Source organism: Sciurus carolinensis, chromosome 15 (genome assembly GCF_902686445.1).
Source record: "Sciurus carolinensis chromosome 15, mSciCar1.2, whole genome shotgun sequence".
NCBI lineage: Eukaryota > Metazoa > Chordata > Mammalia > Rodentia > Sciuridae > Sciurus > Sciurus carolinensis.
Window position 1 is genome coordinate 28,455,386 of NC_062227.1, and position 27,862 is coordinate 28,483,247.

Consider the following 27,862-nt stretch of genomic DNA (forward strand, 5'->3'; position numbering starts at 1 on the left):
TACTTCTGTCTTGTGCTTTGATTTCATTTGCTCTTAAATGAAATACTATAATGTAAGACAATACATTTGTTTTTAACTGCTAGTAATCGACAACTTTCATGGTGGTCTAGCTTAAAATTGTTTTTGCTCTGAACAATGACACAGAGAAGGAAGGTTCCCAAAGCTGTTGTTCAATTTGATCTTTACTAAGGCTAGCTGACTCAGGAGGGAATTTTTCTCCAAGGAGTGGTGGAACCTGAGCTATGTTAAAAAATGGCATTCCAGGGAACTCGAGGTTGCTAACTCTCCTAGAGTCATTTTTGTTTTTGTGTTGGCTGTTTCCAATCTCCTGTATCTGTGATTTCTTCTAGTTTCCTTCTAATACATTCTTATTTAGCTTAAAGTAGTCAGGGATGGCAGCTCTTGCTTATAACCAAAAGAACTTTATACACAAAAGTAACTCTCAATGGTTTCATTTGATTTCTTATTGTTTCAGTCTACATGTGAAAATGTATCTTTTAAGATATTTATCAAGAAGGATAAATGTCAAAAAGATAAATGTTAAAAACCTGAAATCCTTATGGTATTAATTTTACATATATGACAAGTCAGAAAGGCACAGAAATCTTTAATAATTAGAATCTTTTTTCCCTCAAAGACATACAGATATTGCCTTACTGTTAAATACTGACATTGAGAAGCCTAGGTAAACCCCTGCAACTTCTGTAAATCTGGCAGAATAAATAGGTATTTATAAAGTGCCACTGGTAATTTTTTTGGTTTTGGAGACCAAGTCTCCTGGTGCATGTCTAGCTCCTGGCTGCTGGGCTAATACCACTAGAGACCCTCCACCCCATAATTTCCCTCTCAATTTCAGCTCTGTTTCCCTGGGATATAGTCAGGTAGCCATGTTGGGCCTGCAGGATAAGGTGGAGGCATGGCTGGGATCAGAGTTGGAGCTATATTACCTGTGATGCCAACATCAACAGAAGACACTGGTATCTCCCTGAGGCTGCCACTGCCTTTGTAGTGGGTCGAACTGTCATTATGACAGTGGCATTTGCTCCAGAGGCCCCAGTCAAACCACCAACCCTTCTGCAGTTGCCGCTGTCATGATTGCTGCAGAGACATTCCACTTCAGTCATGGCTGCATTAGATGCCCAGCAGTTGCTCCAAGAAACTTTGCTTTGGCTATAGCTACTCCAGATGACTGCCCCTTAGCTGTTATGGATGGCTCCATCAACCCTGAAGCCACTCGGGATATCCCCATTCCAGTCCATAATACCCAGGGAATGTGGGCCCAGCATTCTTGTGAAGACTGGCTTTAAATTGCATAAAGTCTGTAGTCAGCAGGCAGAAGACTGCATATGTGGGCCCTGCCTCTGTCCATAGAAGCAGCCTCTAGGGTCCAGTCCAGAAATCTCTGTCCCATGTATTGCTCCCCATTTTGCTGTAGTATAAACCCCAATAAAGTTCTTTTAGATGGTTTTATTTTTCCTATTCATGATTTATATCTCAAATTGAGTAGGCTGAACTGGTGGCACTAATATCTCATAACACTATCCCTGGGAATGGCTAGCAGTCAGAACTACTGAGAGTTACTCAGAGTTAGTAGTCTTAGGTGAGAACTGCTAGGAGATAGCTAATAATGAGGCAGAAGAAAGAGCTGGGATAGGCAGACAGGAAACTTGGGCCCCTTCACCGTTAGATTTCTGTGTAAAGGGCTCAGAGATCACAGATGCAATCTAGGCATCACTGTGGTTAAGTCAATTTCTGTGTAAGGAGAAAAACTAATTAACAGTGAGAGATCTGTTGCCTAGTGCCCAGACCCCCTCCAAAAAGGCATGGTAACCTGACTGGACCAAAGGGCATGTAAAGAACTCATGGGCATTGACTGCCTTACCCAGGATTGAGTTGGGAGCTAACTTCCTTAACCACGCAGACTCATATAAACCCCTAGACAATAGCAACCTCTCTCTGGGGACCCTTCCCCTTTGGGAGCTCTGCTTCCTTTCTCTTACTTTAGTAAATCCTGTCACTTTGCTCTCACCCTTTGTGTCTGTAGATTTCATTCTTTGAATTCACAAGATGAAGGACCCAGTCAACCCTACACCAAGAGGAGCTGGGAGAACTGCTGATACCACAGTTGAGAATCTCTTGTACTCAGAACTGCTAATGTACTTTGCTTTTTTGTGATTTCTGTCCAAAATGAGCAACAATACTTTTAGGCTGATTGGTAATATTACCATCTTTACAACTACTGCTTTAAAAAACCTGCTGAGGCTAAAGTAATAATCCCAAACTGGAAACTACACAAATTCATTGTGGCATACTTATACTACAAAATGCCATCCTGCAATGAAAACGAACTGCAACTACAAAGAAAGAATGAACAAAGACAAAAATGCCTGCATTTCATGATTCTATTTATATAAAGTACAAAAATCAGCAAAACTAAACTTATGCTATTGTAAGTCAATAAAACTATTACCTTTTGTGGGTAGGGTGCTGGGAGTGACTGGAAGAGGAAGTGAATTCTTTGTAGTTCAAATAACATCCTATTTCTTAATAGAGGGGCAGTGTTTGTGAAAACTTATCCAACTGCATGTTTATGAGATGTGCACTTTGTGTATTATATGTTATGAGTTAAGAACAAAATGTGGTATATATACATAAAGGAATATTATTCAGTATTATAAAGCAAGGAAATTCTCACATTTGCTACAACATGGATGAACCTTAAAGACATTATGCTAAGTGAACTGACGTAGTCATAAAAGGAAAAATACAATTCTACTCATATGGGGTATCTCAAACATTCAAATTGACAGAGGTAGAAAGTACAATGAAGATTGCCAGGGGATAAGGGATGGCGAATTATTGTTAATGGGTACAAAGTTTCAGTTTTGCACAGTGAAGAAAGTTCTGGAGAAAAGCTGTACAACAATGTAAAGCATTGAACACTATTGCATACAGAAAAAATGGTTAAGATGATTAAAATTTATGTTAGTGTATTTTGTAATTAAAAGAAGGCTAACAACAAACTGCTTTGTGTTGTCAAAGTAGATAGTTAAATGTATTAAAACTTTATAAAGACCAGACAAACAGGTAATGGCCTGTAGGGGACTTTCTGTAAGTATATGCATCTGAGAAGAGAGATGGGGAATTATATTGGCTGACTAGAAGCAAGGAGACACAGTCTATAGAAGGGAAAATGGAGTGGGGAGGGAGGGCTTACATGTCACACTTACATTTTTTTTTAAGAACTCAACAAAGGGAGCTGGGGAAATAGCTCAGTCGGTAGAGTGCTTGCCTTGCGAGCACAAGGCCCTGGGTTTGATCCCCAGCAAACCCCCCCCCCCAAAAAAAGAACTCTACAAAGGTATCAATTCAGATTAAAAATTATTATTATCTCATAAAGTACATACTTACTGAGCAAGAATAGCTTTTTTTTTTCATTACAAGATACAAAGAATGAAATATGAGGGCGAAATCTACTGTCTACATAACTCTAAACAATCTGATGTAAGAAAATTAAAAGTATAGGGATGTCTTTTTTTTTTTTGTACTGGGGATTGAACTCAAAAGTCACTTTACCACTGAGTTACTTGCCCACTTTTTTTTTTTTTTTAATTTTGGGACAGGATCTCCCAAAGTTGCTTAGGGGCTTGCTAAGATGCTGAGGCTGGCCTCAAACTTGGGATCCTCCTGCTTCAGTCTCCTGGATTGCTGGGATTAGAGGTGTGGACCACCACACCAAGCCTAGAGAGCTAAAAGTACATAGCAAATACATGTTGCTTCATTTATTGGTTACCAGTTAATTTTTCATGTTAGATTCTCAATACATAAACCCTTAAATAAAAGGTCAAAATCAAATCAGAAACTGTTGCTTATTTCAACTTACCTATTTGTTCCCCTAAGATCAGGCATTGTTTTGGGACTGGAGCTCCAAATACCATTCCCCGAAGTTTATCCATTGGAGGAGCTTTATTCTGAAGGCCCCCGAACTTCCCATTACTTCGAATTCGATCTCCATCTCTGGTCAGCAATGTGGGACAGTGTGTAATTTTAACAACCTATTGTAAGTAAATGGAAATAGTGAGGAACTTATTCTAACTGATCTAAGAAAGATAAGATGATTTAAAGCTTCTGAAATTAGAAATGACACGACTAAAATTAATGATGTATAAAATGAACTGGGAGGAAAAAAACCCAAAGGTAGGGAGATGACTCAGACTAGTTTTCACTATTAATTAAACTATTAATAAATTTCACTATAAAATTATAATAGTGATATCACAAATGGAAAAGTAAAATTGGTGGCTTGACTGATAAGGGGAAGAAAAAAAAGGGACAAGCCTGAGAGGTCTGCACTTCTAAAACCCATGGCAGTAAGTACTAAGTCAGTATCACCAAATCAGTTCCCTCTGTCAGATAAAATTTTTTCATATAACCAAAAGATAGCAAAATGAAAATGTTTTACTGAAGAAAATACAGACTGAAAAGCACAGAACTGAATCTTCAATACTATGATTTCAGTTGTGAGGGGAAAAAAGAACTAAATAATACAAGAGTAGGGGGAACCAAGTGAAAAAAAAAAAAGTTACGGGAGGGGAAGGAAAAAGGGTTAGTCAAGAATTAAATTATTCAGGGGGCTGGGGTTGTAGCTCAGTGGTAGAGCTTGCCAGCACATGGGAGGCACTGGATTTGATCCTCAGCATCACATAAAAATAAATAAATTAATTAAAGGTATTGTGTCCATCTACAACTAAAAAAATAAATAAAATAAAAAAGAATTAAGTTATTCAGAGAAGTCAGAATAAAAGAAAAAAACACTGAATTTAGTATTTCATGATCTCTGAGAGTATGCTTGAAAAAAAAGTTCAGAGAAAAAACAGTTAACCTTCACTGGCAACCAGAGAAGCAGAATTCAAATGAGATTTTTTTACTACTCAAAATGTTAAATAGAATGTTGGGGTAAACTAGAGAAAAGGCCTTCTTGTACTTGCTCTGGGAAAGCCCTTGAAAGAAGTCTGACAAGAGTTAAAGAGATTATCATTCTGCATGATCCAGCAATTCTACTTCTAAGAATTTTATCTGAAAAATAATCACACAGGTGAGTGATGTGCACTGAGACACGGTCTTAATGAAAATTAGCAAGGTCACACATTTCAACAAGATACAAAAATTATGGCAAATCCACACAGAATGCACATATTAAAAAATGACTAAAATTAAAAACATTATAATTTAGAACATGTACAAGTATCTAATTCAATTTAATATTAAAGCTTAACAGTCATTGAATTATGTAAATAAAAGATAAAGTAAAATTTCAACTTTAAAATGAGATATAAGGCTAGGTGAGGTGGGATATGACTATAATCCCAGCAACTTGGGAAGTTGAGGCAGGAGGATCAAGTTTAAGGCCAGCCTCAGCAACTGAGCAAGACCCTGTCACAAATTAAAATAAAAAAGACTCAGAAATGTGGTTTAGTAGTGGATGTTTCCCTAGCCCGCTCAAGGTCCTGGATTAATCTCTAATACTACAAATAAGATATGGGACTAGGGATATAGTTCAGTGATACAGTGCTTCCATAGCCAGAGTTACTTTATAGATGTTCTCCCATCAAGTTGGTTCTTTTAAAAAAGTTTAAATGAAATAAGATGATTGATTAGTGGTCAAATTTTGAAGCAGTTAGGATTTATAAACTAAAATATTATTTATTTTGGGGGGATCCAAGATGGCGGACTAAAGGGAAGCTGCCTTCCTTGTTGCTCCATAACTCGGGTCTCAAGCAAAGGATATCTATTTCTTGGTGAGGCAGTTTTTGCTGCTTATTGATCCCCTGTTATTTACCCCATTTGTCTACTGTGATCACCTGCAGTCTGCCAGCATATTGAAGCCTTTTTGAGTGCAGATTGCTTACTGTCAGGCACCTATCATTCGCCATTTGCCTGTCTCTTGCCTATCCGTTGCCTGCCCTTCACCTAGCCATCATCTACCTCTGGAGGTTCACCTACCGATCAGCAGTCAGCAAACTGACCACAGACCACCAGCGGAGCACCAGCTGCCTGCTGCTGCCTGGAAGTTCACTGTCACAGTACCTGCAGGTTTGGTTACACGTGGCTGCCGCTATTTTGAGACAACAGCCAGGCCCTGTAGGACCCCTGGCCGGACTGATAGAGCCCCATCTCCAGGACCCATCATCCCAACTGATCACTCCCTGCCTTCAGGGACATCACACAGACTGACTGCTCCCCGCCACAGTGACACCCAGATAGACTGATTTCACGCCACCTCCAGGATCCCAAAACCATACTGACCATACCTCACCTCCAGGATTCCTGCCTGACCAACTGCACCCTGCCTCCAGGACCTCCAACTGACCCTGCCCACACCCCGAGCTGTAGCTCTCCATTTGCCAACACATCTGGAAGCCAGAGTGGCCATCTTGGATAATTCTGGATGCTGTATCTCCCATGTTTAGGTGGGGCAAATCCCATCCTGAGATGCCTGCTGGAGACTTGAAGCTCATTATAAGGTACCTCTCATACATCAGGCTACTAAAGACTGGGAGGTTTGAATACTATATGACTGTTGTAATGTAGATTTTCTTTTCTCTCCTTATTGAAAAATTTTAAGTTTTTATTTCTTTACTTTTCTCATTCTCTTTTACTTTTGTTTACCTGTTCCCTCAGTCTCTCCCCTTTTCGCATGCTAACAACCAACCTCTCTTGATTACACTCTCACTCTATTATCTAGAACTTCTACATGTTCTTTTCTTATCCCATTAACAGCTACTTCCTACACCCCTCCGCATTCTCTTTGTCCTCCATTAGAAACTTATTGCATATCTGTTTGTTATACTGAAGATAATAATTGAACTCATTCTGTTTATTATGACAACATTGTTAATGTTCTCAGAGGGGCTATGTGGTCTAGGGTTGCATACTGCCTGAACTGGGCATTGCTAATATTGAACTCCCCCTAAAAGAAAAGGTTTTGGAAACCTACAGGATCACTATAAGCCTGTGGGGGGAAACTGTAATAACCAAGATCTGCACTGTTAAAGGGGAAGATACATAAACAACATGAAAAAACAAGGGAAGAAAATGATCCAAACAAATCTAGATTCTATATTAATAGAATCCAGTGACAGTACGGTAGAAGAAATGTCAGAAAAGGACTTCAGATTATACATGATTAAGATGATTCATGATGAAGATGAATTAAAGGATGAATTAAGAGAGCACATGCAGGCAATCAATGATCATACCAATAAGCAGTTGAAAGAGCAACTGCAGGAAGCAAAAGATCACTTCAACAAAGAGAGATTCTCAAAAAAAAGTAAACAGAAATCCTTGAAATGAAGGAAACAATAAACCAAATAAAAAACTCAATGGAAAGCATCACCAACAGATTAGACCACTTGGAAGACAGAACCTCAGACAATGAAAACAAAATATTTAATCCTGAAAATAAAGTTGCCCAAACAGAGAAGATGATAAGAAATCATGAACAGAATCTCCAAGAACTATGTAACATCATGAAAAGACCAAATTTAAGAAGTATCGGGATTGAGGAAGGCACAGAGAAACAAACCAAAGGAATGAGCAACCTATTCAATGAAATAATAGCAGAAAATTTCCCAGGCCTGAAGAATGAAATGGAAAATCAAATACAAGAGGCTTACAGAACACCAAATGCACAAAATCACAACAGATCCACACCAAGGCATATTATAATGAAAATGCCTCACATACAAAATAAAGATAGGATTTTGAAGGCTACAAGAGAAAACCAACAATTACATATAGGGGGAAACCAATACGGATATCAACAGATTTCTCAGCCCAGACTCTAAAAGATAGACGGGCCTGGAGCAACGTATTTCAAGGTCTGAAAGAACATGGTTGCCAACCAAGGATCTTATACCCAGCAAAACTAACCTTCAGATTTGAAGATGAAATAAAATCCTTCCATGATTAAGAAAAGCTAAAAGAATTTAGAAATAGAAAGCCTGTGCTACAGAATATTGTCAACAAAATATTCCAGGAGGAGGAAACGAAAAACAACAATGTAGGTCAGCAAAAGGAGGAAATACCTTAAAGAAATATCCATTCAAAGAGAAACCAATAAAAGTTAAAGACCAAAAATAAGCCCAAATGACTGGGAATACAAATCATATCTCAATAATAACCCTGAACATTAAATGGCCTAAACTTATCAATCAAAAGGCATAGACTGGCTGAATGAATTAAAAAGAAGGACCCAACAATATGCTGCCTTCAAGAGACTCATAGAAAAAGACATCCACAGACTAAAGGTGAAAGGATGAGAAAAAACCTACCACACACACAGTCTCAGTAAAAAAGCAGGGGTTTCCATCCTTATTTCAGATAAAGTGGACTTCAAGCCAAAGTTAGTCAGAAGGGATGAAGAAGGACATTTCACTGCTTAAGGGAACCATAAATCAGGAAGACATAATGATTATAAATATCTATGCCCAGTAAGAGTGCATCCATGTACATCAAACAAATCCTTCTCAGTTCCAAGAATCAAATAGACCACAACACAGTAATTCTGGGTGACTTTAACACACTGCTGTCACTACTGGATACATCTTCCAAACAAAAATTAAACAAAGGAAACATAGAACTCAATAACACAATCAATAACCTAGACTTCACAGACATATACAGAATATTCTATCCACCAACGAGCGAATTCACTTTCTTCTCAGCAGCACATGGAACCTTCTCGAAAACAGACCATATGTTATGCCACAAAGCAGCAATCAGGAAATGCAAAAAAATAGAGATACTGCCTTGTGTTCTATCAGATCATAATGGAATGAAATTAGAAATCAATGACAAATAAAAAACAGAAATTACTCCAACACCTGGAGACTAAATAATATGCTATTGAATGAGGCATGGATAACAGAAAACATCAGGGAGGAGATAAAAAAAATTCTTGGAAGTAAATGAGAATGATGATACAACATATCAAAATCTCTGGGACACTATGAAAGCAGTACTAAGAGGAAAATTCATTGCATGGAGCACATTCAAGAAAAGAATAAGAAGTCAACAACTAAATGATCTAACATTACAGCTCAAAGCCCTAGAAAAAGAAGAACAGAATAACAGCAAAAGTAGTGGAAGATAGGAAATAATTAAAATCAAAGCTGAAATCAATGAAATGGAAACAAAAGAAACAATTCAAAAAACTGACAAAACAAAAAGTTGGTGCTTTGAAAAAGTCAACAAAATGGACAAACCCTTAGCCATACTAACAAAGAGAAGGAGAGAGAAAACTTGAATTACTAAAATTCATGATGAAAAAGGAAATATCACAACAGACACCACTGAGATACATAACATAATGAGAAGCTACTTTGAAAATCTATATTCCAACAAAATAGAAAGTACCAAAGATATCAACAAATTTCTAGAGACATATGTCCCTCCCAAACTGAACCAGGAGGACATACACAATTTAAACAGATCAATATCAAGCAATGAAATAGAAGAAGCCATTAAAAATCTACCATCCAAGAAAAGCCCAGGACCAGATGAATCTTAGCCGAGGTCTACAAGACCTTCAAAGAACTCATTCCAGTACTTCTCAACGTATCCAGGAAATAGAAAAGGAGGGAACCCTACCAAACTCATTCTATGAAGCTAATATCACCCTCATATCCAAACCAGGCAAAGACACATCAAGGAAAGAAAATTTTAGACCAATATCCTTGATGAATATTGATGCAAAGATCCTTAACAAAATACTTGCAAACCGTATCCAAAAACATATGCAAGGATGGTTTAACATCCGTAAATCAATAAACGTAATCCATCATGTCAACAGACTTAAGGATAAGAACCATATGGTTATTTCAATTGACGCAGAAAAAGTGTTCGACAAAATACAACACCCCTTCATGCTCAAAACACTAGGAAAAACAGGGTTAGAAGGAACATACCTGAATATTGTAAAGGCTATTTATGCTAAGCCCACGGCCAACATCATTCTTTATGGAGAAAAACTGAAAACATTCCCTTTATAAATGAGAACAAGACAGGGATGTCCTCTTTCACCACTTCTATTCAACATCATACTCGAAACTCTAGCCCGAGCAATTAGACAGACTAAAGAAATTAAAGGGATACGAACAGGAAAAGAGGAACTTAGGCTGTCACTATTTGCTGATGACATGATTTTGTATTTAGAGGATCCAAAAAACTCCTCCAGAAAACTTCTAGACCTCATCAATGAGTTCAGCAAAATAGCAGGTTATAAAATCAACACACATAAATCTAAAGCATTTTTATACATAAGTGATGAAATATCTGAAAGGGAAATGAGGAAAACAACTCCATTTGCAATAGCCTCAAAAAAAATAAAATACTTGGGAATCTATCTAACCACAGAGGTAAAAGATCTCTACAATGAAAACTACAAAACATTGAAGAAAGAAATTGAGGAAGACCTTAGAAGATGGAAAGATCTCCCATGTTCTTGTACAGGCAGAATTAATATTATCAAAATGCTGTACTTCCAAAGGCACTATACAGATTTAACACAATTCCAATTAAAATGCCTATGACATTTCTCATAGAAACAGAAAAAGCAATCATGAAATTCATCTGGAAGAACAAAAGACCCAGAATAGCCAAAGCAATCCTGGGCAGGAAGAGTGATGCAGGAGATATCATTATACTACACCTTAAACTCTACTATAGGGCAACAGTAACAAAAACGGCATGGTACTGGCACCAAAATAGACAGGTAGACCAATGGTACAGGATAGAAGACACAGAGACATACCCAGAGAAGTAAAGTAACCTCATACTAAGTAGACAAGGGTGCCAAAAACTTACAATGGAGAAAAGATAGCCTCTTCAACAAATGGTGCTGGGAGAACTGGAAATCCATATGCAGTAAAATGAAAATAAACTCCTCTCTCTCACCCTGTACAAAACTCAACTCAAAATGGATCAAGGATCTAAGAATTAGACCTGCAACCCTTCACCAAACAGAAGAAAAAGTAGGCCTGAATCTCCATCATGTTGGCTTAGGACCAGACTTCCTTAACGAGACTCCCATAGTGCAAGAAATAAAAGCAAGAATCAATAAATGGGATAGATTCAAACTAAAAAGTTTTTTCTCGGCATAGGAAACAATCAACAATGTGAAAAGAGAGCCTACAGAGTGGGAGAAAATCTTTTCCACACACACATTTCAGACAGAGCACTCATGTCCAAAGTTTATAAGGAACTTAAAAAACTTTACACTCAAAATACAAAGAACCCAATCAATAAATGGGCTCAGGAAATGGGCAGACACTCACAGAAGAAGATATACAGGTGATCAACAAATATATGAAAAAGTGCTCATCACCCCTAGTAATTGGAGAAATGCACATTAAAACCACCCTAAGATTTCATCTAAGTCCAACTAGAATGGCTATTATCAAGAACACAAGCAATAAGAAGTGTTGGCGTGGATGTGGGGAAAAAGGCACACTCATACATTGCTGGTGGAGTTGCAAATTAGTGCAGCCACTCTGGAAAGCAGTATGGGGATTCCTCAGAAAGTTTGGAATGGACCCACCATTTGACCCAGCTATCCCACTTCTCGGTTTATACCCAAAGGACTTAAAATCAGCATACTACAGTGATGCAGCCACATCAATGTTCATAGCAGCCCAATTCACAATAGCTAGATTGTGGAACCAACCTAGATGCCCTTCAACTGATCAATGGATAAAGAAACTGTGGTATATATACACAATGGAATATTGCTTAGTCATAAGGAAGAATAAAATTATGGCATTTGCTGGTAAATGGATGAAGTTGGAAAATATCATGCTAAGTGAAATAGGCCAAGCCCAAAACACCAAAGGTCGAATGTTTTCTCTGATAAGTGCCTAACAACATATACCAAGGGAGGGTGGCGGGGGGAAGAGAAGAATGAAGGAACTTTGAATTGTGTAGAGGAAAAAGGGGTGGGAATGGGTGGGGGTGGAAAAACAGTAGAATGAAACAGATAGTATTACTTTATATATATACGTATGATTACATGAATGGCATGAATATACATTGTGTACAACCATAGAAATGAAAAGCTGTACCCCATTGTGTACAATGAATCAAAATGTGTCTGTAAAAATAAAAAATATTGTAATAAAAAATTTAAAAAAAATATTTTAGTGAAATAACTAATCACAAATTAATTTCTTAGTTTTTGGTTTAGATTTATATGTTTTCTAAAGATGAACACTAAAAATACAAATTAGATTCTCAGCCAATATATTTAAGTTTTCAGGCAATGTTTCATTGGCATTTATCAGAATTCAGGCAAAGTTTTTAAGGATTTAATATCATCTTAATCAACAAACACTGAAGTTTGTAGACTTGTCTATCTCTTGTTAATAGACTAACAGTATGAGTAAAAAAAGTTGGCAAGTCTCTGGTAGAAAGGACAATTTGGCTCCTCCTTTGCAATAATTCTGAAAACATTCCTTGCATGGCAGTTTTTCAATTTTCTCTCAAAGTTATGATTCCACCTCATTAGGTACAGTATTAGGACAAAAAAAAGTCACAGTAGCATTTTCAAACTGAGTGAACAACAGTTCTACAGCTCTGGGCAGTACACTTAATTATAATTGCTGGAGTGACTGGCAAGGGGTGGAAACAATGCGTTGAAGTGCTGGTATAATGATATTAAGACCTTAAAGAAAAATAACAAAGGTTACTGAAACCTAACAAAGTTACCAAGGAAGCCTTTTTTCTCAGACAAGTTCTAAAACAGTATTTAATTCGTGGTGTTATATACGTCTTCATTAAAAAATGTGGAAGAAAGGAAATCAGTATGTGCTATATCAATTATGAGGAACAAATACTGCACCTATTTTTGTCACATGGTTGATAACATTTTTCTTTAAAGTTAGGTAAATATCTTTCAGCAGTTATAAAGTTTTTGGCCATTGATTCTTTAAATATTGTTTATAATACTTTCTTTCCTCTTGGAACTCTATTAGATTTCAAATTTTCTCATTCTATCCTCCTATCTTTCCCATCTCTTTCTTTTATATTTCTTTTTCCTGTTTCTCTTTGGGTTTCGGTCTGGATAAATTTCCTAATTTACCTTTCAATTCATTAATTCTTTGTTCAAGGCTGTTAAGCCTGTCCAGTTAGTATTTGGTTTGTTATATCTATTTTTAGAAGATATTTGATTTTTTTCAAGTATTCTTTTCTCATTTTGACATTCATTTCTTAAACTATATTTACTCTCATTTTCAACATTGAAATTACTATGGTTCTAAGACAAAGGTGAATCCCTCCAGAGAGAATCTGTGTTTGCTTCAATGAGATATCTAAGGATCCTATAGTCCAACACCACATGAAACCAAATGTTTACCTTGAGTTTTCTCAGGACATTTAGGTAGCATAAACACAGGTTGCAAACAGACATAGGCAATTTGTTTATGCTGATGAATTCAATAGGAAAATGTTTTAATATTTTTAAATTTTCCACCAAACATCAAAGTTCAGCTAAGTCAATTTTCTGGTAGTCCCCAGAAGCAGCTGGAGTTGATGGAGGTAGCAGGTATTTCTCTGTTAACACTTTCCCTCAGGGTGGGGAGTGGGGGTTCAATTATCAGCCCCACAGTGGCTGGAGTCCCAACTTTGTCTCCTATGAGCTGAGCACCTCAAAGGGGAAAATGATGCTGAACTTTAATTAACTTGGCAAAAGTTCTCATGGCAAGAATCTGCTTCAGTGTCACCTCTCTGATTCTCCACTTAGAATCTTTACTTACTGGCCAATTCATAAAGATACATTGGAAACAGCACTTTAGTTTATCTTAGCTAAAGTTTCCCATGGCTGTATGACTTGTCTAGTTCTTTGTATAAACCTTCAGTATATGGTACCTAGTGGTATGCTGAAGTCAGCTTGTACAGGGTCACAACAGCCAGGTCTCCTGAATTCCATATTCAAAAACCTCATGTAAGGAGTGGAAAAGTGGCAAAAGGAGTACTAAAACCATGGAAACTAGAAAAAGCTATGAATTCAGGACCACCTTTTCCTCCTCCTTAGTGAGATGGTTGTTCAACATTTAATATACATAGTGTAAATAGCTGAACCAACCAATTAGAATCTTCCAGTTATTATCCTTTGTTCTATCTTCATACATAAGCCTCTCATGTTCTCCAAACAGATTCCATGTTATCCTAACATTTAACAGACATGGTTTCAGGACATACAAAAATGCTAATCACTAGCTGGGTATGGTGGTACATGCCTGTAATCCTAGTGACTTGGGGGGCTGAGGTAGGAGAATTGCAACTTTGAGGTTGGCCTCAGCAAATGAGTGAGATGCTCTGCAACTTTGTAAGAATGTATTTCAAAAGTAAAAAAATAAAAAGAACTAGGGATGTATGGAGATGTAGCTCAGTGATAAAGTACCCCTGGGTTCAATCCCCAGTACCAAAACCAAAACCAAAACCAACCAAAAAACCTAACCACTACCAGAATATAGTAGCCTCTCCAACCACAAGTACTTTCTGCAATAGTATATGACAGGTTCACAAAGAAACATTCATGAAGATGCTAAATACTATTCCTCAATTAGAAGTATAATTTTAATAATCTCACTAATTTAGAAAGACACACTTATTACACTGCTTAACCAACAAAGAAAAATTGTTTTGACTAATTCTGCCAAAAATTAGTAGTATGAACTGGAATAAATTCATTATTTGTTCTGAACTAAAAGTTTCTCATATATAAACTGAGATTAGATGATCTCTTAAGGTTCCCATGATTCTAGAAGGCAAAAGTTGTAGATTATTGATTCATATTTTAAACTGGCTTGTCTTCTGTTATGTAACTGCAAACATTCTTACTCAGTTTCAATTATAATAATTTACAAACCTATAATAATTTATAATAATTTCAAGACATGGCTACCTCCTGGCATTTCCAGGCCCCTAACAACATACTTTTAAAATTTAATATTTCTTGGGGCTGGAGATAAAGCTCAATGGTATATAGTGTGCTTAGCATGCACAAGGCAATGGGTTCAATCCCTAGGACAAAAAATACCAAAACTTCTTATGTATAAAATAATTCAAGATCTCAGATCCAAAGAAACATTTCCCTTATTGAAATTTTACCATAATCCAGGATTTTTGCTAAATGCTATATATGCATTACTTTACTCTATCTGTACAACAGACTTCTGAAGGATACTCCTTCAGAATAGACTTCCTTCTTTTAAAAATGTTTTTGGGGCTGAGGGTGGGACTCAGAGGTAGAGCGCCTTCCTTGCAACATGTGGGGTGCTGAGTTGGATCCTCAGCATCATGTAAAAATGAATGAAGGTAATGTGTCCCTCTACAACTAAAAATATTCAAAAAAAATTTTTTTTTGGTGATGCTGAGGATTAAGCCCAGGTTCTTCCTTGCACATGCTAAGCAAGTGCTGAACAACTGAGCTACATATTCAGCTCTCCTTTTAAAAATAAGTAAAACATAAAAGTAATATGAAGTGAGGTGTGGTTGTGCATGCCTATAATCCCAGTTGAGGCAGAGGGAGAAGGTACACAAGTTTGAGGACAGACTGGGCAATTTAACAAGATGCTGTCTCCAAAGCAAAACTCTTCTTACTAGAAGTAAAAATCCTTTGTAATATATTCCACAAAGTCCAGAACCTATTTTCAAGTTTTCAAGTAGATTAAGGTTATTTTATCTTATACATATCAGTTTACAAATTTTCAACAAATATTTATACACTTCCTTGTTAGAACATATAAACTACATTCTTTTTAATAGTTACTTCCACTATATTACATAAGTTACTATAATGGAGTTGTTCAATTCTTAGATGATGGTCGTTCAGACAATTTCTATTATTCTTTATATTCTGTGTGTGTGTGTGTGCATGCACTGGCGAATGAATCCAGGGCCTCATGCATGCCACACAAGTGCTCTACCGCAGGTCACAACCCCAGCTCTCAATTCTTTATATTATAAAGAATATTCTCATACATCTCTTGGGACATTTGTGGGAACATATCAGGTTAAGATAAATTATTATAACACCTTGTGACAGTTTAAAGATAGATATAAATCTTTGCTGCTTTTCCCCTGGAAAAGAAATCTACTCTCATCTCCCTATCATGTCCTAACACTCCGTGGATCTGGACTAGCCAGACTTTGATAACTGAATGGGGCTATATACTTTCTGAGGCTGGGAATTACAAGGGCCACAGTTTCTGAGTTCAGTTCTTAGAACACCCCTTCTTGGAACCCACAAGACATGCAGGGTAAAAGTGCAAACAGTCACAAGGAAAAGGTCGACATGGAGAAATTAAAGGCTGTCAGTTATACCCCAGCTCAGAGTCTAGTCGGTCACTAGTATCAACTAGCTAGTTTGAGTAGGAGATGAAGTAGGAACTAATCAGTTTTCAAGAATAAATTTATAATTTGGGACATGTAGCCAACCAAATGTTCTTGAATAAGGAGTGGTCACCCTAGGTCTGCAATAAAATGTGGCCCCAGGGTCAAAATGAAGTCAAGGATGGCACTGCTCTCCTGGATCTAAAGCTCTTTTCTTTTCTTTTTCTTTTTTGAAAGAGTCTATCTTACCCAGTTGTTGTCAAACTCCTAGACTCAAACGACCCTCCTACATTAGCCTTCTGAGTGCTAGGAATACAGGTATGTGTTACTGTGCCCACTATCACTTCTCAAACTCTTAACAGCATTAACTTACCTTATCTCACCTTGGTGGGTGAGAAAAATTATAGCTAACTGACTAGATTGCAATAACCACCAACTGCCAGCTATGTGAGTGGGGCATTTTGGCAAGCTTCTATCATCCCAGTGTAACTAGATAACACTGAAAATGGCGAATATCCCTTGGAGAAATCCAGAGGTATGAGAATATGTTGTTTGAATCCTACTAACTTTTCGAGTGTTTTTATGTAGCAATTATTAACACTCTTTCTCTTCTCTCTCTCTCTCTCTCACACACACACAGACACACACACACACACATACATGTATGCTTCTTTATTTACTTTTAAAAATATATACATTTTTAGTTGTAGATAGACATAATATCTTTATTTTATTTTTATATGGTGCCGAGGATCACATCCAGGGTCTCATGCGTGCTAGGCAGGCACTCTACCACTGAGCCACAACCCCAGCCCTATTTATTTACTTCTGAGCTAGAAATTGAATTCAGGAACTGAGTTTCATCCTCAGTCTTTTTATTTATTTATTTTTTTAAATTATGAGATGGGGTCTCACCAATTTGCTAAGGCTGTGAACTTGTGATCTTCTTGCCTCAGCCTCCCACAATGCAGGGATTACAAATGAGTACCACCATGACTGGCTCAAACACTTACATTGCCAGACTCTAGTCCAAAGATGTTCCCTCAAAATCATTATGTTGAAGTCCTAACTCCCAGAGTTCCTCAGAATGTGACCTAATTTAGAGATGGCATTTTTACAGAAGTAATCAAAGTTAAAATGAGGTCACTGGACAAAGTTCTAATCTAGTATGACAGGAATCCTTATCACTAAGAGGAAAGACATACACAAATGTGAAGAGACACAGGGAGAAGACAGCTACCTACAAGGCAGGCAGAAAGTCTCAGAAGAGACCCATTCATAGTTCTCAGAATAAACTAACTTTGCTGACACTTTGAATTTGGACTTTCAGTGCACACAACTGTGAGACAATAAATTTCTACTGTTTAAGCTACCCAGCAGCAGCTTGTGATATTTTGTTACTGCAGCCCTAGCAAACTAACACAAAAGTGCTACACCAAATTATAGTTCCAAACATTATGCTAAGTGAAATAAGTCAGACTCAGAAATCAAGGGTTGAATATTTTCTCTCAAATGTAGAAGTTAGAGCAAAGTAGGGGGAAAAAAGTGGGAGGCAGGGAGGGGTCATATATCATAAAGATAGAAGGAATATCAATGGGGTAGGAGATTGAGAAGGGACAGTGAAGGGGAGGAAATGTGGAATGAATGTGACAAAATTATGCTATGTGCATGTATAAATATATCAGTGAATTCCACCTTTATATATACCTAAAAAACACCAATTAAAAATAAGTGGAAGGAAGACCAGAAGAGTAGAGAAAAGGGAGTAAGAGGAGGGAGGAAGAAGGAAAGTAGGGGCACTGGGGACTTAAGTGGAGTAAATTAAATTCCATGCATGTATGACTGTGTTAAAATGAACAACTATTATGTATAACTATAATGCACAGATAAAGCCAAAAAAAAATTACAGTTTCCACCAATATTATTTGAGAGTGTCTCTTTTCCAATATTGTCACCAGTAATGCTGTCCTGAGTTTCAATTTTCTTGTCCAAAAACATATCTCCATTTTAATTTGCATTTTGGCCCATTCATTCATATGTTTTAACCAATTTTATGCTGCTCATCAATATGCAGAATTTAAATTGGCTTTGACAAGGTATTTAGACATTTTATATGTATTGTCAAATGGAATGGTGGTTGTTTTTGCAGTACTGGGGATTGAACTCAGGGGTGCTCTACCACTGAGTTATATCCCCAGTGTTTTTTATTTTGAAACAAGGTCTTGCTAAGTTGCTAAGGCTGACCTTGAACTTGTGATCCTTCTCCCTCAGTCTTCTGAATAACTAGAATTACAGGAATGTGCCACCACGCCTAGTTGGAATGATTTTTGTATATGGTTCTAATATATTAAATTTTAAAAACATGTTAGAATTGGAGATACAGATTTAAAAAGAAATTAAACATGTACCTCTTTTCTATAATGATTGGCTGCATCTAGATTATCCAAAATAATGGTGTCTCCTAAGAGCATACCAAATACTGGAAAAGTAAAATAGAAAAGGAATTAAATTAATAAAACTATCACTTATAACCTAAAAAGGTATTTTTTTCATAATCAGCATTTAATAGATCTTTATCATAAATGTAACATCTGTATAAAAGAAAGCCACCACAATATCCTTTACCTGTTTCACAGTGTTCTATGTTATCCGGAAATGTTAACAAATCTCGTGCAAAAACTGGATCTCCAATGGGTTTAAAATACAATTTTCCATTTCGGAAATGAGGTAGAGGTCTAAAAAAAAGAAAAAACATAAAAACAAAAACCCCATTTATTAAAATGTATTAAACAAAGTACATATAGTTTTTTTAACTTTATTTTATTTATTTGTTTGTTTATTACTTTTTAATGTAAAAAAAGTGGAAAACATTAATATTCTGAATGTCATTTTGACCATATAATCAACTCCAATTCAATACAAATGATATTCCTAAATGATTACTAAAACAATATTTACCACATAAAAATGTCTTCCTGGTTTCACCTGTACTCTCAGTTTGTATTATCAATATAAGCTACTTGTTTAGTTCGACAGAGAAAAAAGAAAGGCATTCTCTAAAGATGACCCCAGATGAGGTTGCAAACAATACAACTGCTTCATATGGAGATAGGCAAAAAGGGAAGGGGAAAGACCCAAGAGGGAGAAACTGATGGAGGCAACTCTTGAGCACCCTGAATCTCTGTCCCTCCTCATAAAGAACAACTGAAGCCCCTGAATAACAATGAGATTTCACAGATGGTGGCTGATTAGTGACAGGGACTATTTTTCAGACTGAATCCAGAAGTACTTAACCACCTTTTATTTAGAGACAGGGTCTCACTAAGTTGTTTAGGGCCTTACTTAGTTACTGGATCCTCCTGCCTCAGCCTCCCAAGCTGCTGGGATTACAGGTGTGCACCATCATGCCCAGTAGGACTTTATATACAGGCAGAATGAAGGGATGGTGGGAGCTTGCTTATACAGATAGCTAATTTTAGCAAGATGCAGAATAACCTCCACCCCTTGCTGGGGGCGGTTGGGGAGGCAGTGTGAATAAAGGGAGGCAGAACACTGGGAGTAGGAACAGAGAGCATAACCAGTTTCTAGAGTGAACTTTGGTCCTAAATACCAAATTCGTACTTTCCTTAAATCAAGCATTCTTAACTTGGTCTTTAGGCATTACAGAGATAAAAAGAGATTTCCTGGAGGGAAAAATTTTCTCACAAAATGTATTACCCTTATCAACACAGTAAAAATAAAATAAATACTTTTTTTTTCCTTTTTACATCACTAGCCCTTTTTATTTTGAGACAGGATCTCAATAAGTTGTCCATACTAGCCTTGAAGTTGCAATCTGCTAGCCTTAGCCTCCTGAGTCTCTGAGACTATAGGCTTGTACCCTCATGCGTGGCTCAACACTGTCAGGATTTTCTATGCTATCTAAAATGGATAATGATTAGCAGCAAGGTGGGAGATCTGAGCAGAAACAATAGATCTGAGTTCAAATCCCAGTTATTTTCTCAATCTTATTTTAGATGACCAAATGAAATAATACATAAGTTTATTGACATAGGATATATGTATTTGAGTTCCTGGTCTCTTTCACATTCTTACTCATAACCAATTACATATACCTTATAACCAAACCTCTACTTGGGAACCTGAAAAAGTTATTGGCCAATACTGTTAAACACTTTAATTTTTTTGTTGTGTTAGAATTTCCTTCCAGTCTTTTGAGGTGAATTAAAAACAACAACAACAACAACAACAACAACAACAACATAGGCAGAATACTTACATAACATTAAAAAATAAGACTGCCTAAGCATTCTTTATTTAAAAAATAAAAGTCTAAGTGGCACATAGCTGTGCATGCCCATAAACCCAGCTCCTTGGGAGGCTGAGATAGGAGGATTGCAAGTTCAAGCCTGGCCCAGGCAACTTAGTGAACTCTTTTCAAAAAAGGGCAAGGAAAATAACAAAATTTTCCCTAAAACATATCTGAAAAGCAAATAAAATGACAATTTACTTAAAGAAACTACATTAATACTATCCTTATAACAACAGTCAACTAGATGCTCTTTTACACTTCAACTGTGCTACTGGCAGTTTTAATATTTGTGAATGACTGGGCTAACAAACCCTCTTTACCTAAATGATGGCTTATTTTTTACAGGACATAAACAGGACAAAATGTATATATATATCTAGCCTTATTCCAAACAAAGGTATTCTACGTTCTGCTAACAATAATGTTTTTCCAACCTTCCTGTTGCAAAGGTAAAAAGACTTGTCCTGAATTTGTGTGTGCATATGCTTGTGTATGTACATACATCACATATATAAACAAACATTTAGGCCAGGTGGTAGTGCCTACCTAATACTCCAGTTACTTGGAAGGCTGAGGTAGGAGGATTAAAAGTGTGAGGCCAGCCTGGTAAACCTAGTGAGACCTTATCTTTAAAAAGTGCTGGGAATGTAACCTGGAGGCAAAGCACTCCTGGGTTCAATTCCCAGTATCAAAACAAAACAAACTACACATTTAACCAGCAATAAAATAGAATATATACTCAATACACTACAATACTGATATCAATGAGATATGTTCATATGTGATGAAGTCAAGAATAATGTAGATAATTTGAGTCTCTGTTTGTTTCAGAGGAATTATTTTTATTTCATTTGTGGTGCTGGGAACTGAAGCCAGTAACTTGCAAACATTAAGGCAAGTGCTCTACCACTGAGTTAGACCCCCAGTCCTAGAAATCTTAAAACAAAAACAAAACACTTTTACTTTTTTACTAACCTTTTCCAATCTGGAAGAGTCTTCTTATAAATAGAATCCAAAGGTAACACCTGTTGACGACCTTGGGTTTCATCATAGATACGACGCGCAGCATCAGTGGTTAGGGTGACCACACAATCCATGTCACTTGCGAGATGCCAAGAAATAACCATTGCAGCTCTATCATCTTCAATTTGTGCTAGGTGTGCTATCTATAACCCATTTTAAAAAAACCAAGTGGAAATTAGGAAAATAAACATAAAAATTTGGTATTATTCCAAATAAAGGTATTCTATATTCTACTAATAAACATAATGTACTAAGTAATTAATGCATTTTTTAGATTTAAATTCAAATAGTTATAATAAATATGACCTTTTGTTTTACGTATTATAATATTTCTTTCGTAAAACAAATCTAAAAATCACAAATAATAAGATTTTTTTCATCATTTGCCAATAGGAACACTTCTTTGGAGTTTAGGAAAATAATCACTTTTCTATTTATAAATACTTGCCTTAAGTCACAAGCATTCCTGCTCAAGGTTCACCAAGGTTGGGCTATTGTGGCTAATATCAAACCTCATTCATTGTATTGGTATGGTCAAGTCTACCCTTTATTTTTGCCTAATGTGATAGCACAAACTTGCCTAACAATAAGAATGTTTTGTATCTATGTTAGAAACATCATATTGTCTGCCCATGTTTTCCAATTCAATAGAAATTAGTGGGAAAAAGTATGAAAACAAACATGCAAAAAAAAAAAAAAAAAAAGTAGTACATGCAAACGAAGAAAAAAAATTTCTAGTCAATGTAAGGAAGATTAATAGAGGCATATAAAGCCAGAAGAAACAGTTCTTGTTTTTGACAATAAGATTTATTTTCTGAAAGAAATACTATAAAACAATGGAGTAAAATCTATAAGGCTGTACTAAACTAACTTTAAACATACCTATATTTAAATATATCAAACAATCTTACAAATGCTATAAATTCTTTCTTATTTAGGGATGGGATTTCAAGATATTTGGAAATGAGGAGGAAAAGACTAAAATGTCCAAGTTAAATGAGGTATTCACATGTTAAAACTAAATATACTAGAAGATTTTGGAGGAAATCATCTATTGCTCCTCACTATATTTCCACTATTATCTGTTTTAGTTTTAGGGTAAATGCCAGAAAGAATTTTTTAAAAGGAATCAACAAAGAAAATGTAAGGATGATTTGGAGTAATTAGAAAGTTTTCTCTAATGGTAGCGTTTGTACTTCCATGGGAACAGAGGAGAAATTACATGAAATAAAATTTCAAATATTTCCTCCAAGATTTTCAAGATATATGATGAGGAATTTTTAAATAGGAGACTTTAAAATATATTTCTCCTCCTGAAATTTATTTTATACATTGCTAGAACTCATACTCTGAACAAAGAATTTTATTTTGAGTGAACACTAAAATGCACAAAGAGACTACAGGTATCTTTGTACATGTACACATGCTTAGAATAAGGTCTCTTTTATAAGTTGGTTCTGGAGAACACCATTTTAAAACACTGTCTATTAGCATCTTATTTTCTAATTTATGAATGCACATTCTTAATTTTTCAGTTTTCAGGTTTGAATTTGGATAATAATGAAACATGGTTTTGGCAATAAACAATGCTACACATTACCCCTTATTTTCAGTGTGTAGTTCAATTCCAGGGTGGGTGACAGTATATAAAGTTCAGACTACCATGAACTCTGGAGTCAGAGAGACCATGGTTTACATTTAAGCTCTGCCTTTAAGTATATCTTAACAATTAGGATTTAAGTTCCTTGAACGTCAATGTCCTCATGTATAAATCAGAAATACTATAAACTGTTTACACAGTGGTTATTGAAATAGAATAATGCACACAAACAACAAGTACAGACTTTGGAGTCAAACTCCCTATCTGAGTCCTGGATCTGCCTTGCTGCTAGCCATGCGACTGCGAGCAAGCCATTCAGTCTCTCTATACCTCAGTTTTAAAAAGGCAGTAAAGGCAACAAGATATATTAAATAGAAAAGTCTAAAAAGTAAAATACATGTATATATGCCATAAATCTAAACAGCATTAAAAACCAAGTGTGTCAAGAAAAAATCTATAAAAAATATGAGAATGACTTATTAATAGCTGCAAATAGAAATTCTAATTGAGAAAAATATAATATAGAATGTTCATGATTAAACAGTAGGATTAAAACAACTCATTTGACAGAGGCAACCAAAGAGGGAAAGGAAAACAGAAGAATGGTACCCTTGCCATTGGCAGCTTGTTTTTGGTGTTGCTTTTTCTTAAATTCTAAGGAATTTGCTCCAACATTAGACATGGAAGACAGAATTCTTCTGATAGTTCTCTTTTCTGTTGTCTCCCTTAAGTTTCAATCACCTATAAAAGTCTCGGTAAAACTCTACAACAGGGATCCAAGACGGCGGACTAGAGGGAGGCTGCAATCCTTGTTGCGGTGTAACCCGGGTTTCAAGCAGAGGATATATGTTTCTTAGTGAGGCAGTTTTGCTACTTACGGATCTCCTGCTGTTTACCCCATTTGTCTACTGTGATCACCTGCAATCTGCCATAATACTTTTTTTGAGTGCAGATAGCTCACTATCAGGCACCTATCATCCGCCATTTGCCTGCCTCTTGCCTGTCCATCGCCTGCCTTTCACCTATCCATCACCCACGGCCCGAGGTTCACCTCCCGATCATCTGACAGCAGTCAGCGAACTGACTGCAGACAACCAGTGGGGGACCAGCTGCCTGATGCTGCCTAGAAGTTCACTGTCACAGTACCTGCAGGTTTGGTTACACGTGGCTGCCGCTATTTTGAGACAACAGCCAGGCCCTGTAGGACCCCTGGCCGGACTGATAGAGCCCCGTCTCCAAGATTCCTCAGCCTGACCGATCATGCCCTGCCTCCGGGGACCTCACACAGACTGACTACTCCCCGCCACCAGGACCCCCAGACAGACTGACTGCACCCCCGTCCAGGATCCTAAAACTAGACTGACCACTCCTCGCCTCCAGGACCTACAGCCAACCACGCCCACACCCAGAGCTGTAGTTCCCCATTTGGAAGACAGAGTGGCCATCTTGGATATTCTGGGAATCTATATCATCCATCTTTAGATGGGACAAATCCAGATGCCTGCTGGAGACTTGAAGCTCATTATAAGGTACCTCTCATACATCAGGCTACTAAAGACTGGGAGGTTTGAATACTATATGACTGTTGTAATGTAGATTTTCTTTTCTCTCCTTATTGAAAAATTTTAAGTTTTTATTTCTTTACTTTTCTCATTCTCTTTTACTTTTGTTTACCTGTTCCCTCAGTCTCTCCCCTTTTCGCATGCTAACAACCAACCTCTCTTGATTACACTCTCACTCTATTATCTAGAACTTCTACATGTTCTTTTCTTATCCCATTAACAGCTACTTCCTACACCCCTCCGCATTCTCTTTGTCCTCCATTAGAAACTTATTGCATATCTGTTTGTTATACTGAAGATAATAATTGAACTCATTCTGTTTATTATGACAACATTGTTAATGTTCTCAGAGGGGCTATGTGGTCTAGGGTTGCATACTGCCTGAACTGGGCATTGCTAATATTGAACTCCCCCTAAAAGAAAAGGTTTTGGAAACCTACAGGATCACTATAAGCCTGTGGGGGGAAACTGTAATAACCAAGATCTGCACTGTTAAAGGGGAAGATACATAAACAACATGAAAAAACAAGGGAAGAAAATGATCCAAACAAATCTAGATTCTATATTAATAGAATCCAGTGACAGTACGGTAGAAGAAATGTCAGAAAAGGACTTCAGATTATACATGATTAAGATGATTCATGATGAAGATGAATTAAAGGATGAATTAAGAGAGCACATGCAGGCAATCAATGATCATACCAATAAGCAGTTGAAAGAGCAACTGCAGGAAGCAAAAGATCACTTCAACAAAGAGAGATTCTCAAAAAAAAAGTAAACAGAAATCCTTGAAATGAAGGAAACAATAAACCAAATAAAAAACTCAATGGAAAGCATCACCAACAGATTAGACCACTTGGAAGACAGAACCTCAGACAATGAAAACAAAATATTTAATCCTGAAAATAAAGTTGCCCAAACAGAGAAGATGATAAGAAATCATGAACAGAATCTCCAAGAACTATGTAACATCATGAAAAGACCAAATTTAAGAAGTATCGGGATTGAGGAAGGCACAGAGAAACAAACCAAAGGAATGAGCAACCTATTCAATGAAATAATAGAAAATTTCCCAAGCTTGAAGAATGAAATGGAAAATCAAATACAAGAGACTTACAGAACACCAAATCACAAATTCATAACAGATCCACACCAAGGCATATTATAATGAAAATGCCTCACATACAAAATAAAGATAGGATTTTGAAGGCTGCAAGAGAAAACCAACAATTACATATAGGGGGAAACCAATATGGATATCAACAGATTTCTCAGCCCAGACTCTAAAAGATAGACGGGCCTGGAGCAACGTATTTCAAGGTCTGAAAGAACATGGTTGCCAACCAAGGATCTTATACCCAGCAAAACTAACCTTCAGATTTGAAGATGAAATAAAATCCTTCCATGATTAAGAAAAGCTAAAAGAATTTAGAAATAGAAAGCCTGTGCTACAGAATATTGTCAACAAAATATTCCAGGAGGAGGAAACGAAAAACAACAATGTAGGTCAGCAAAGGGAAGAAACACTTTAAAGAAATAACCATTCAAAGAGAAACCAATAAAAGTTAAGACCAAAAATAAGCCCAAATGACTGGGAATACAAATCATATCTCAATAATAACCCTGAACATTAAATGGCCTAAACTTATCAATCAAAAGGCATAGACTGACTGAATGAATTAAAAAGAAAGACCCAACAATATGCTGTCTTCAAGAGACTCATAGAAAAAGACATCCACAGACTAAAGGTGAAAGGATGAGAAAAAACCACACACACAGACTCAGTAAAAAAGCAGGGGTTTCCATCCTTATTTCAGATAAAGTGGACTTCAAGCCAAAGTTAGTCAGAAGGGATGAAGAAGGACATTTCACTGCTTAAGGGAACCATAAATCAGGAAGACATAATGATTATAAATATCTATGCCCAGTAAGAGTGCATCCATGTACATCAAACAAATCCTTCTCAGTTCCAAGAATCAAATAGACCACAACACAGTAATTCTGGGTGACTTTAACACACTGCTGTCACTACTGGATACATCTTCCAAACAAAAATTAAACAAAGGAAACATAGAACTCAATAACACAATCAATAACCTAGACTTCACAGACATATACAGAATATTCTATCCACCAACGAGCGAATTCACTTTCTTCTCAGCAGCACATGGAACCTTCTCGAAAACAGACCATATGTTATGCCACAAAGCAGCAATCAGGAAATGCAAAAAAATAGAGATACTGCCTTGTATTCTACCAGATCATAATGGAATGAAATTAGAAATCAATGACAAAATAAAAAACAGAAATTACTCCAACACCTGGAGACTAAATAATATGCTATTGAATGAGGCATGGATAACAGAAAACATCAGGGAGGAGATAAAAAAATTCTTAGAGGTAAATGAGAACGACGATACAACATATCAAAATCTCTGGGGACACTATGAAAGCAGTACTAAGAGGAAAATTCATTGCATGGAGCACATTCAAGAAAAGAATAAGAAGTCAACAACTAAATGATCTAACATTACAGCTCAAAGCCCTAGAAAAAGAACAGAATAACAGCAAAAGTAGTAGAAGACAGGAAATAATTAAAATCAGAGCTGAAATCAATGAAATGGAAACAAAAGAAACAATTCAAAAAACTGACAAAACAAAAAGTTGGTGCTTTGAAAAAGTCAACAAAATGGACAAACCCTTAGCCATACTAACAAAGAGAAGGAGAGAGAAAACTTGAATTACTAAAATTCATGATGAAAAAGGAAATATCACAACAGACACCACTGAGATACATAACATGGAAGCTACTTTGAAAATCTATATTCCAACAAAATAGAAAATACTGAAGACATTGACAAATTCCTAGAGACATACCATCCTCCCAAACTGAACCAGGAGGACATATACGATTTAAACAGATCAATATCAATGAAATAGAAAAAGCCATTAAAAACCTACCATCCAAGAAAAGCC

At 36.6% G+C, this 27,862-nt stretch overlaps 1 protein-coding gene across 2 annotated transcripts in view; it reads right to left on the reverse strand.

Annotated features, from left to right (window-relative positions):
* The window catches only part of Smchd1 (structural maintenance of chromosomes flexible hinge domain containing 1), a 157,502-nt gene that overhangs the window by 12,037 nt on the left and 117,603 nt on the right, over positions 1-27,862 (reverse strand). The window contains exons 42-45 of one of the 2 annotated variants that reach the window (XM_047526412.1): positions 21,677-21,867; positions 19,015-19,124; positions 18,798-18,868; positions 3,884-4,055 (exon numbers count right to left, since the gene is read on the reverse strand). In XM_047526412.1, the coding sequence (XP_047382368.1) occupies positions 3,884-4,055; positions 18,798-18,868; positions 19,015-19,124; positions 21,677-21,867 (544 nt within the window). Of the gene's footprint in view, positions 1-3,883; positions 4,056-18,797; positions 18,869-19,014; positions 19,125-21,676; positions 21,868-27,862 lie in introns of those variants that run through there. The other variant, XM_047526413.1, reaches the window with a different exon arrangement.